General features: G+C 33.2%; 1 protein-coding gene across 1 annotated transcript in view; it reads left to right on the top strand.

Moving 5' to 3' along the window:
• LOC123563609 (RYamide receptor-like) overlaps positions 1-11,191 on the top strand; it is a 63,857-nt gene extending 52,666 nt beyond the window's left edge. The window contains exons 2-3 of the mRNA XM_045356492.2: positions 7,028-7,240; positions 9,316-11,191. Coding sequence (XP_045212427.2) covers positions 7,028-7,240; positions 9,316-9,702 — 600 coding nt within the window. The 3' untranslated portion in view covers positions 9,703-11,191. The remainder of the gene's footprint in view (positions 1-7,027; positions 7,241-9,315) is intronic.
• The last annotated feature ends 2,690 nt before the right edge of the window (positions 11,192-13,881 follow it).

Below are 13,881 nucleotides of genomic sequence, written 5' to 3'. Positions count from 1 at the left end.
TTACCCTTGTAAAAAGTCTCTCTTCAACGTTTGTTAAAGAGATCGAAGAACTTGACTGTGAAGAATGGCAGTGAATATTTCGTAGAAACACAGTAACTGTCTGTGCATCATAATTCATTTCTCTATAATAATTGAGATGTTTTATGAAGCTTGTAATGCGAAACACAAATGAACGGACCAGAGTACTTGAAGAATAATGTTGTTAAATCATTCTACAAACATCACAACTGAAATAATACTGAACTTTCATTAATTTTCATATTGTTTATTAAATTTCAGTTACAGAGCGTGCGTTTTTGTATGCGCATATACGTGCTTTCCTTTCACATTTTAATGAATCGCTCAGTTTCAGTACCGATGCTATTTTTAATAGCATCTGTTCTCTACAGCGAAGGACGAGAAACACAATACATCTTACTACCAATTACCAGTACAAGCGGACCTGTAAATGAGCACAGATGCCAACGTGACTTTTATGTTATATAATTATTACAGTCAAAGTCAGACAATATTCACTTGAAAGCATTTCATGCTCCCTTTTTGATGTTTCTTTGGCGAACAGTTGTTAGCGTGTTACCGATGTATCGGTGCGCCACCCAAAGAATGAATATAACAGGAAACGTCTGTACGGTTATAAATACACGGTAACATTCTTGATATGCTAAAATCATAAAATTAAGAGAGAAAGTATAATACGTTTGTAAATACAATGACTGAAACTGTTTTGCGAAGTAATTATTCTCTTTAACTTATGGTTATTCGCCAATAGTAAATATAAATTTTACTCTGACCTAAATCTCAATCTCAGTTGTTTCAAAATCCAGTGGTAACATGCACATGTATAAAACAATATATTCTACAATTTGTAATTTGCCAACAAGCTATCATAGAAACTTCGTTATAGAATATATTCTGTCTATTTTTATATTGCGTTGTATAAAGACACCAGCTGAATGAAATGTATAGAATGATGTAGACATTTAATTTTCTAGTTAAAATACATACGTAACTGGATAAATTCATTCTTCTTCAGCAGATAACTAGAATTTGTCCGACAATAAAGTATCTCTAAAGAACTAAGTGATTTTACCATGAATGTCGTTCAGTGAGTAAGCCATACATGCGTTATCAGACGTTTGGATGGCACAGTCTGAAATAATCTAATGTATTTTGTAGACAATACAAATTGAATTTCGAACTTCTGTCTGCAACTAAATACTCAAAGTTTTATTATTTTAGAAAATGGAAAAAAAGTGGAAAACCACAGGTCGCCCAACACGACATAAAAATGAAAATGCTGCAGGCTCGGTTTGGTAAAGCCTGTTCATGGACGGTAGTGAAAATTCAAGCTACCATCCATTACCTCTAGCCCTGTTTTACATAATTTCAGTTATAAAAAAAAACATCTGACCTCTGACAAACATTTATCAATGTACTTATATGTTGTATTATCTACATGTATTTAATCATATATATAACTGAGTGTTAAGCGTAAGTAACTTCCTCTGGAATTTATATGACTTTTTTAATACACCCTGTATGTACAAAGCTTCAGGTGTTATAAGCCCAATTCACACTTTAAAAACACAGTGAGTAAATTCTTTGAAAACATAGTACGCAACCAAGGAACTATTGCGGTTAATATGAAAATGTGCACACCTCTCGCGCCCCTAGCACTGGCTAAAGTGAAATTCTATCATACACAAAGAGCCAGAAAATAAAACATTACTGAACCCACGAAGCGTGGAGGCATTTTACAGACACCGCATGGCACTTCAAAGACTTAACAAGAAATGCGGCATCACCACTAAACCAGGTTGTCAACGTTTGCGGAAACTGTCTTTCATTTTTTTTCTATTCACTAACAGTGACCTTGACACAAGTAACCGAAATACAAATACACCAAGTTTTGTGACTTTAAGTCTAACCTAATTAACCGTAAACCACATTTTTAATGATCACAGTGATATTTTTCATTTATGGGTGCATATTCCATTACTGCTCATGAACAGACTCAATAGAACCGAGTCTGCAATTTTCGCTGTTTGCTTTGTTCTCGGTGCTTCCGAGTGATCTACTTTCCGGATTTTATTAACTATGAACTTGACTTTTACCCTATATGACATCTAAATGGCTCTTTTTAATACAACAGAGGTAAGCTCGACGCTTCTTTCAGCTTTACAAAATATACAATAGACCAATGTTTTAGCCTTTTGCGTCACGGTGGAATTTTCTAAGAGTCTTATGCTGACCTTGAACTTGAACTCTATGACTCTCATATAATATTTATCTGTAGGCTAATTTTAATTTCAATACATCAGTTAAAAATAAAGTTACTGTGTTTTTCCTGATTTTATTTAATAAATGACCTTGATCTTGTCCCTTGTGACATCATGCATTCCCAAAATCTACCTCAGTCTATACAGTCTAACTATATACCAAATTTCATTACGATCAGTCGCTCTTTAATCAAGTTACTAAATGGAAACCAAAGTTTAAAGCCGCGCACCTGCCCTCTTTTCCATGTAACGAACAGCTTTGTCAAAACTTGTTTGATAAAATTGATGAGATTGGATGTAACCAACCAAAATAACAACAACTCGTTCGATTGAGTCTGTTCATGAGCAGCGCAATGTAAAACACCTCATATCACACCTACGCTCACGCTCTAAGTTTCTTTTTGTATATAACGATAAAAATTAATTTCGCACATTATATTTGAGTTATTAGAATGTATAAAACAAATAATAACAATATACGTCTTAGAAAGCGATTGCGATATAAACAAGAGCTGTCTGAGGACAGCAAGCTTGATTACTGATTATTCAAAGGCTTTATCATTAAGAAAAATCTAAAATAAAGAAAACATAGACATAAACAAGTACAGAAAATACAAAAGATAAACCACTTCTGTGTCGAAGCGAAGAGCGTTCCCCTTTCATGACATTTAATGTGAAGTTTCATTCAGTCCATTCTCTCGAGCACATACAGAGATACAAGTTTTACAAACACAACTTAACCACATCATGATACCGACTTAGACGCCGGCGCCAGCACATGGCTGAATGTAACTATAGCTCCATTTATTCTACAAATAGTCGAGTTTAAATTAGAATGTAACACTGAATTGAAAATGAAAAATATGCAAGACACTAATGAGCAGAAGCAGTGGATATCTCAACATTCATTTTAGAACATGTTTGAATAAATGTTCAAGTTGATAAGTTTCGTGCAGTGTTATCAAGGTGACCCTATTAGCTTAATTACCATTTTCTGATGAAATATCACGTTACAAAACAATAAATAATTTGTTAAAACAAGGACATAAGACATATACTAACATATAGTATCTACTATATCCAATTTGGATAGATTCATTGACAAAAGCTTTTATTCGCACAAATGTGCGTGAAGGTCTCTGCAGGATTCTGTAAATAAAATTGTTGCACAACAATACTAAGGTGGCAAAATAGTTTCGCTTTTTAAACGTGTAAATTTTCTAGTGTTAAACATGTATTAACTAAACAGTATTGTTGTTACATAGAGATAAATACATGTTGGAATAATTCGCAAATGCAGATTTTTAACTTCAAAATTATTACGTTTTAGTCAGTCTGTCTTTGTTGCGCAACCAAAATAGGTAAAGGGGAGCTAAGACAAATTTGAATTTGTCAATTCTTGTTAGCGTTATTTTTTAATGTTCTTTCGTCCTGTCTGTGAAAATTATATTGCCTCTTTCCAAAATACAAAAATCGCAAAATAAGTCAAGTTAAGTATACGTTATTAAAGGCAACTTTAAAAACACCACACCCTCTTACGTACATTCGGTCCCTCAGTGTCCTGAACAATTTGCTTCACATGTTCTGACGGATAATTGTCTACGAGATATATAATTCACATGACTTGAATATTAAGATGGTAGATCTTTCTACTGATTACTTATGTTCCTCATTTCGGACAGCCTTTACCTGAAGCAGAATAGATTCCACCACAAAATCTTTAACAGGATTTTATCCTGTAGTGATTATAGATTATATTGTAATGCAGAATGTTGATATAAAGCCATATTGTTAATTATTAACATTTGAGGAACATAATGTCTGTTATATCAAGTACATATTATGTACATTGAAAGTAACAATGAAATGTGTAAAAAGAAAACAGAAAATGGATTAGCACAATTTCTGATCTGTAGGTGAAACATAAACTACTAGAAGTACTGTTTAAAAGATAACCAACACATAATGTGCAAATTTTCACTTTTCAATATCGTTTTCTTAAACACCCTGTACATAGAATTTGGTATAAAATAAGACAGTGTAACAGGATAATTGAAAACTCTCTTTTAATGTCTTAGAATATTCATGCGTGGACATATTGCATACATTCGATTTCATGTTTAACATCATCGGCTACGTGAGTACTGGAGAAATTCTAAAGGAGCGACCAATTTGGCAGACAAGAAATGAGCGCTTTTTAGCAATTTTATCGGTTAATCACATTTGGCAGTCATACAGATCCGGGTTTATTTTGCAAAACCGGGAAACTGTATAATATATGTTCTCTTTCTTGTCGTGAATAATTTATTGGAAATACATCCTTTTTGGAATTCGTCTATTATTTTGCCTTTGAAATACTCCCACAATAGAATATTTTAGACCAGCCTAATACAGATGAATTTCCCGAGTGATTTAAGTGCTCTTATAAGATTCAATGGACGGTCTGAAGGGATATAAGTTTCAATACATATTGAAGAGCCTAATTAATGTATCGTCTGTCCTTCTAAGATTTTTTTCCCATTTTGTCTATTTTCTAAGTCAGTAAGATTGAAGAACATATATCTCATATGACGCCTTATATAATCACATTTAGGCTTTTGTGATAATAATTGATTATAGGTCTAGTCGGTTCCAAACTTTTCAACGGAATGATGGATAAGGCAGTATTGCACTCTTTGTGAAAATGATTGTGTTCAATAATAATAGTTTAATGTATAGAAGTTTTAATGAAAAAAAAAAACATATATGAGTCGTGCCATGAGAAAGCCAACATAATGGCTTTGCGACCAGCATGGATCCAGACCAGCCTGCGCATTCGCGCAGTCTGGTCAGGATCCATGCTGTTCGCTGACAGTTTCTCCAATTCCAATAGGCTTTAAAAGCGAACAGCATGGATCCTGACCAGACTGCGCGGATGCGCAGGCTGGTCTGGATCCATGCTGGTCGCAAAGCCATTATGTTGATTTTCTCAAGGCGCGGCTCATATATGAATTTTGATAAGGTCTATTATTTGTGCAAAATGTTTTATGCTTTAATATTGTTATTCTTCGAATTGACTAATTAGGACATACTGGATATGCCACCAAAACGTGATAAATTTGCTACCCATGCGTAACATTTTCACCAATCAAAACGAAGATAAACAAGTTTCTTTAGAAAGTTTGTATAAAGACGTGTAATTTCTTATATCATGTCCATTTATACTAGTCTATCAGTCTGATAGTAAATTTACGTCAAGCGGACGAAATCCCTTTCTCTAGAAAGTAAAAAATCACATACAAAAGAAGTTGATAAAAGACTTTTACATACGTATTGAATTATACAGTTTTAGTCAACAAATCTGTTGCGAATGTTTGGTATCCTTTTTAATTGGCATTTTGTATTTGCTATGATATTCATGTACATGTTTCTGATACACGTGTGGGATAAAACCGTTTATAATTATTGACATGTTAGTAATTAGTTAGTAAACTAATCTTAAAGGTAGGTCGGTGGTTCTACCAAGTGCCCGCTCGTGATGAAGTAATGCACGGAGGGGCACCTGGGGTCTTCCTCCACCATTAAAAAGCTGGAAAGTCGCCATATGACCTATCATGTGTCGGTGCGACGTTAAATCCAACAAAAAAAAAAATCTTAAAGGTATATTAGATCCAAATTTCATATTTAAAAATATGAACAATATTTTTCATGTAGTTTATATAAACATAAAACTAACAAGTGTATGTGTAATAACAGTACTATCCATTAGGTTTAAAGTAGTATAAACTGTATGCATATATAGATAACACAACACGAAAATTACTGGCTGTTTTTTAACAATCAGCAGCTATTGCATGACATTTAATTAGGAATATAGTTCAAACTTAATTTGTATATGTTGTATAGTTGAATACATTTAATGGGGATTTGAACAATTGAAGTATATATCTAAAGAAAAAGATAGCAATTGAATATCTTTAATACAAATATGAAATCCAACGTTCAGAGGCCGCCACCACCTAAAACCATAAATTTGCAACATCTAATGGGATAAATACTTATCAGTTAATAAAGATTTCAATGAACGTAAAAATACATATTAGCTCTAGTCCCGTTTAAGAGAGCTATCGTTATGAAAGTTTTCGTAAAAGAAGAACAAGTTAATTTTGCTATTGTAATTGCGTTCTAAAGTAAACATTTCTACGAGAAGATAATTACAATGTAATTTTCATCGGATGCTACATTTGTATTTGCAAACTAAGTAAGATTCAGAATGCTGGCAGTTTACGTACTGTTTTCAATAAAGATTGTCGCTGTGGGTTCCAACATTCGCTTGTGGTGCCGTATAGTTTCATGTGTTGAAGTCATTCGGGCAGGTGTTATCGCCAGTGATAGAATAACGCATTCAGGGGCTATGGTCTTCCTTCACCAATTAAAGCTGGGATGTCGCCATATGACCTATAATTACCTTGTAATGACATTAAACACAACAAAACAAACATGCATACACTTTTAAATGACCCTAAGGATTATTACACATATTTTTGCTGAAATCGCCCCATGCTAACTTGTTCATCTATTTCGTTCATTTAACAAGAGGCAATAATTAAAGTAAAGGAAAAAAAACTTAAATAGAGATTAGTTGTCGTATAATTATCATTTCTGTTACGTTTGTCTACAGGGGGTGTCATACAATAACGATGATAATATAAGGCATATCTGCAGCCGGAGATTTAAATATCATTTATGTTTCTTTTTTTTCTTTTCAGGTGGTGAAGATGTTGATAATCGTAGTTGCGATGTTTGGGGTTTGTTGGTTTCCTCTTCACCTGTTCATGCTTCTTCTAGACTTCCATCCAGAAATACTCACATCGGTATCCATGGAAACACTTACAACATTATTTATTACTTTTCATTGGTTGGCTATGTCAAACAGTTTTGCCAATCCGATCATCTACGGTTTTACAAATGAAAGTTTTAGGGTAAGTTTTTTTCTTAGTTTTATTTCTAAGATATGGCCGATATAGTTTCGATGTTGTGTGTTTGAATCTTCACAACGCCTAATAATACTTTCTTGCATCTTTTAGAAGGTTGGTGATGAAATATCTGAATGAGATTCACGTAATGTCCCTTAAGTATGCAATTGATGCTTCTTCATAGAAATCTAGAGATGACTTGTATCTTTGCAAACTTCTGATATACGCATATGTTTTCTTAATTTTAATACTTTTAATGAAACTAATTACACTTTTGAAGGAACAAATCAGGCAAATAGAGAAGTGGAATTCATTTTTTCCCTAGTATTATCAACATTTAGGATTGATTCATTCTAGAATGTTCAGCATACAGCAAACATCATTTGTGCGAACTTAATGAATTGAAAGAAGTTGATAACGAATTTGCAGGGAATTATATATTACTTGGCACAAATGTACCCCATAATAAAATAATGTATCAAGCACAATTTTCAGAACCCGTAGCTCAAAAGTCAAGGTCACACTTAGCAATCAAATGTTTACATGGCATGAACAGGGTCTGTCTCATATCCGGTTCAGAACTCTTAACATCCATCAAGGGATAAAAATGTTACTAAGCATAAATGTCCCCATAATCAGACGACGTGTCATGCTTAAAGGTCAAGGTCACACTTGGAAGACAAAGGCCAACAGTGCTTCTTTTCCTGTCCAGTCTGTAACTCAACAGTCCTTCAAGGGATTTTAATATTACTTGGCACAAATGTACCCAATGATAAGACAATGTGTCATGCTCAAGACCCCGCCCTCTAAGTAAAGGTCAAGGTCACAAATGGAGGTTGATAATTTTTCCCTGTATGATCAATTACTCTGTCATCCACGAAGGGATTTTAATATTACTTGGCACAAATGTTTTCCATAATAAGACAACATGTCTTATGCAACCTATTACTCAAAGGTCAAGGTCACTATTAGATGTCAAAGGTCAATAGGCTTTTTCTTTCCGTTCTGGGCCATAATATCACTAGACTCAAATATTCCTCATAATGAGATAATGCGTCATGTGCGATACCAAGACCCATAGTGCAAAGGTCAAGGTCGCACCTGAAAGTTAAAAGTCAACAATGATCTTTTTCTGATGTCTGTATTTTATTCTGAATTACTTCCTTTTAATATGATGATTTCATACATTTTTCTGCTATTTCCCCACCAGTTTCAAAATGAAATGTTATCAAAATTAAATTGAAATGTAGTACTTTTTTATATTTATAGATGTTATGAAACAATCAACAACTGTAGATTTTTGTATATGCAAATTTTAATCCAAGTGTTGTGCTATAACATATTGTATATATATAATACAGATATCAACATTCTCACAATATTGTTGACTACTGACCTGCCTAACAGTACAAAGTTGTCAAGCTAAAGTTCTTACAGTATTTAAGTAAAGTGGAACTAAGCAGCGATTCTATCCAAGAAATTTCAAATTTCGATGTAGATTTCGGGACATTGCTTCGACAAAATGCATGCGAGTTCTTGGCCTACGTACTCACTTATAATTGTAACATGTGTGCATAGTATTAAAGTTATATATTCAAGAAAGGTAAACCTCAACAAAAATTTCAGCCAAAAATAATCTAACAAAAAGGCCTTTTTTTTACAAAATGCATGCTTGGGTTATGGCTCTCGTCCTACGTATACGTACTTACCTAATTGTTGGAAAACAAGTGAACAGTACTATATTTATATTTGAGAAAAATGAACATCTCAAAATTTTGTTTAAATTGAGGTACCTGGTCCCTTTCAGGGACCACTAGAGCTACAATAGAAGAAAAAGACCTTAAAGCGACTTCTTAAGATTTGATAGATGGATCTTCATCTAACTTGGTCCGTAGTATCATTACAAAGTCACCTCCCAATATTTTACAAATTGGGCATTTTGTCCCTTTTAAGGATCCCAAAGCTAAAAACAGACAGATGTTTGAACAAATCCGTCTCATGAACCTCTTGTTGAAAATTCATTAAACTTATGAATATAACCTTCAGAAGAAAGTAATCTATCGCATTCTTTTTTTTTTCAGGCGGACCTAGTCACTCTTTTCTACATGTGGTTTCCCTGCTGCGTTTGCCTTACCCGGATGTTACCGCGTCATTCAAGTGGCTCTACCTACGAAACAGTGGTTTTTCGTCGCCAAAGTCTTTACAAACAAGGTGTTAAAATTAATGGAACGTACCACACAAGAACTATTCATTCACAAAGGGTGAATAAACCCTACCTCAATGGTAACAGAAGTAGACTGGACTATGAAAATTTAGGTGAAATTGACAAAGATAAAAACAGAAAGCTTACAAATGGATGCGGACAAAAAGTGATTATTGCAATGGATAGAGATTACATAAAATTAGAACCTGTTAACAGGTCTTCAAGTATTGCATTAATGTCAGAACAAAGGTCTGATGACAGCTGAAAATTATACGGTAAACGTTTCTTCTTATTTATCAAAAGTCGGATCGGGTTCGGCGGAATAACTGTGGATTAAAAACATAACATTATATCGGAATTCGCATTTTGGAATGACTTGAAAATTTGTTATCTGCTCAACATTCTTTATCAAATGCTTGTCTGAATTTCTCTGAATCTAACTTAATGACAATGTAATGTGTACTATAAGTACAGGTCAAGTACTTTAGTTATGGATTAGCACTACTTTTCATGCTTCAAACGATAACATTTGAAATAACAAAGATTTTATATTTTGGAATGCATGTGCATTTAGGAAAAATTTAATATGGTGTATGCATTTATATAAAATGCTGCATTTCGACAGCCTCCTCTGCAAAAGTTTCATTCAACTTGACGGCAGTATTCACAGTTTAATTAACTTAAAATAACCCAAGAGTGGAAATAGTAGTTTCTTCCGACTATTCTTGATTCTACTTAAGTATCTTAGTGAGCATAAAGTAATACTGGATTTTGTCATAGAATAAACATGCTACTACCGCCACAGAAAACCTTTGAAATGATGATACTTTATGATATATATATTTTTTATTTTTTGAATTTTTTATTGGGAGGTTTTAGAACAACCCTGTTACAAACTCGATGAGACAAGCAGTAACTTCCATTATGCTCTGGTCATTCAATAAATGGCGCAGACATTTCTATAAACTCACAAACACTTGCGCCATATTTTACATACTTTATTTTCAAATTTGTTGCAGTGACATGCTTATAATAAGTATATGTAACGATTAAACAATTAAAGCATGTCCTTCTACGTGCAAAAAGAAGGTCCGCAACATAGTTTTATTAGTGTTCGAATATATTCCTCCCACATACTCTCACGAATCTAATCTCAATGGTAAACAAAGTCACAGTCTGTTTTTATTGTTTTATTATTATGCAGCCAGCACGAATGTCTCATTTCAAATTACTTCAGTCATTATTTGTATTATCTGTGTAATATTTTATGACAATCATTCCCACACGTTCTTGAAAGTCAATCTGTCACATCACACAATAAAAGATCCATGGCCTCTAAAGATTTTATAAAGCATGCTTCTGTATCCCTTTTAAGTAGCGCATTGAACATATGTATTGTAGGTTATCAGATGTTTCGTCTCTAATTAAACTGATAAATATAATGAATTTCCCTTCGTAGAAATGGCGTCCATTGTTTTGTGTATTAACATCAAATAACCTTTCTATGTGAAATGTATCCATTTGAAGCCTTAAAAGCATTTACCATGAAAGTACTTGCATTATTTATTGAATGACCGTTATGATATAAATACCTTGTCTTATAACGAAGGAATTTTATTATGGTGTACATATCAAACGAAGAATAAATATTGCTTTTATTGTATTTATGGCTATTGGTAAACAAATGTGAAAGTATTATTATATAAATTTTTAAAATGCTGACGACTGATACAAAATACAGTGCTTGATCAATATTATACTGTTATTTGTTTTTGTTTCATAACTGTTAGTGTCATCTCTTGATAAGCGAAAGGATATAACGTTCATTCGGTTTGTTCTGAAAGCATCGTGTTTTGCATAGCTGTCCGTGTAAATGCACTTAAGGAATCGCCTAATCTAACACATTATTTGGATTTTGGTCGATGTTTTCTAGAAATAAAATGATGAATTGTGCCACTCATATAGAACACGGGGTTTGAATATAATAAATAACAAATTACATATCAAATTGCTAAGTAAATCGGATCATGCAGTGATACAATTTTCTTTGTTTTACGACGGCATCCCACCTAAAAGTTAAATTTTTATGGAACGTGCGAATACCGTACAACAAGTCGTAAAATCATTTAAAGTTTGATAAACTACCTTAAACAGTTTGACTAAATGTATCGTTTTCTTATGCGATGACTTTATGATTCCGGAACAATTTTTCGTTACCGTTCTGTTGTTCTTGGAAACGGTTAACATGTTTCAAATATCAATAACCGGGGCGCATAAATCAAGATCACTACCAAAAAAGCATCTTTTCAAGGTTTATTAACGATGTTTTCATTTCTCGTTATAACAAACAAGACATCACCCATAATCAGCAATGTTCGGTAACGGGAACACAATTTCAAGAATAATAACTTTATGTTCGAGTTTTTTAAGTACGAGCCGTTCTCAACGTGTTGACATGATTCAAAGATCCATATGAAATATGTGAGATATTAATTAAAACATCAGTCATTCAATACATTTACGGCTAAGAGTGTGTAAACAGCGACGCATTAATAAATGTCCTTGACACAGCATTTCAAAAATTAAAATGATGTATTTACAGTATGTGAATTGCCTTGTTAAATACACGAGTTTTCTCCCGTTAATTCATGGGTGGATCCAGTGAAAAAAGTTTTTATGCCAGAATACATATATACAGTGAAGATGATTGTGTTTTTATCACTATCATGTTTCAACGTGAATTTTACATTTTGAGATGTGAAATATATACTATACGTTTTTGAGTGTGCAATATTCCACTGAGTTCAATTTACGGGTAATTAAGGTTCATTGCAGGTTTGTATTTTCAAAATCCGGCTATAAAACACAGTTTACTAGCAGATGCATCATTTAGACATTCAAGAACTAAACAGCAAGAGAAATATTGTATTATCGGAAGACGTGTGTGCCTAAATAAATTACATAATTTCTGCAATGTGTGTATTGTTATTTTGGTTTTGTTATTTAATGCAGAATAGAAAGTAACTCTGATGCTAAATTATCCATTTACGATTATTTTAAAATCAGGGACAATTCCTGAGGCAAACTGTAAATCCCTGATCTATCAGTGTTTCTTGGCTTGGGTAATTTAAAATAAATATTATTAATGTGTACCCATATGCAAACACAATGCATCACGTTCGAGGTTTTTGCGACGTTCCTTACAAATCCTGGTGTGAACCATACCAGCACAAATATGCAGGTTGTCGCAAAGACCATTAAGAGGAATAATTGTTCGACTTCTTGCTCAGTGCGCTGCCTCCGTGTCGAAGTGGGTCGGAAATATAGCTAGCTAGCTCTTCCAGGTAAAAAGAAATATTCGTATTTCAAAACTCAAAGTTAAGAAACAATCGATATTTATCATTAATTAAAGAATGGTACTGTGACTATAAGCGAACACCTGTATTCAAGAAAAGTTAACTATTTTACCTTCGAATTTCAAGGTAACAGTTTGTGTACGTTGTAGTTCGTTTGTAATGTTAACCTCGTCGATAATTAATAATGGCATAATTAATAATCGTAAACATTAGTAATTACAATTTCATTACATGAGCTGTTTGTAGGTGACACATAAATGAAATTCACCCTACATCGGTATAAGTACTGAACTATTGATACTTGATATGTACATTAAGTGAAAGAAAGGAATAAAATACATTTTCTAAATGTTGCATGAACTCTTAATTATTACTTATACATGGCCCGTTTACAGTTAAATGTTCCGCAACAATTTACACTGTTTCAGTATTTAAGATTATTCAGCGTTCTGTTTAAAACGCTTTAAATGTGCAATTTTTGTAGCTTCAGTTTGATAAACAAATTATCTATAATAATTGAAACGATGTTGGAAGTTTACAGCTGTAACAACTTTAGTCATCGTATTATTTTCTTCTTTAATTTCAGACTGGCATGCCACTAATTTTACCGTACATACGTTTCCTGTTATACTGGTTCTCTGGGTGGCGTACCGATACCTTGATAATACGCTTACAATTATTCGCCAAAGAAACATTAAAATCGGAGGATGAAAAGTTTACAAATAATTGTTTCATATTTTTTTTTCTCTTTCAGTCAGTGATTTGCATTTGTCGACATCAATAAACGTTTGGCGTGATGTTTCCGTATTGAATCTTGTCCATCTGATTGTGATCTTTTTACTGAGGAAATAAGCATAAAATAAAAAAGACAAGTTAGCAATGTCCTGTACAATACGAGATATACTTTGATGCGTGTCCATCCAAAAACAGCACATCAGATATGTTTTATTTCGCATGGGTACTCGTCCAAATCTACCATCTCATTGTGCAGAAAATGTTTAAGAACTTCATATTGTTTGGCAATGACTGTAAAAATTACATAGTAAAAATCGAAACGACAAGTTTGCTTATTTAGATGTATGTTTCCG

This window comes from Mercenaria mercenaria, chromosome 2, assembly GCF_021730395.1.
Source record: "Mercenaria mercenaria strain notata chromosome 2, MADL_Memer_1, whole genome shotgun sequence".
In the NCBI taxonomy this organism is placed as follows: Eukaryota; Metazoa; Mollusca; class Bivalvia; order Venerida; family Veneridae; genus Mercenaria; species Mercenaria mercenaria.
The sequence above is the reverse complement of the archived record's forward strand: the minus strand, read 5'-3'. Positions and strand labels throughout refer to the sequence as shown.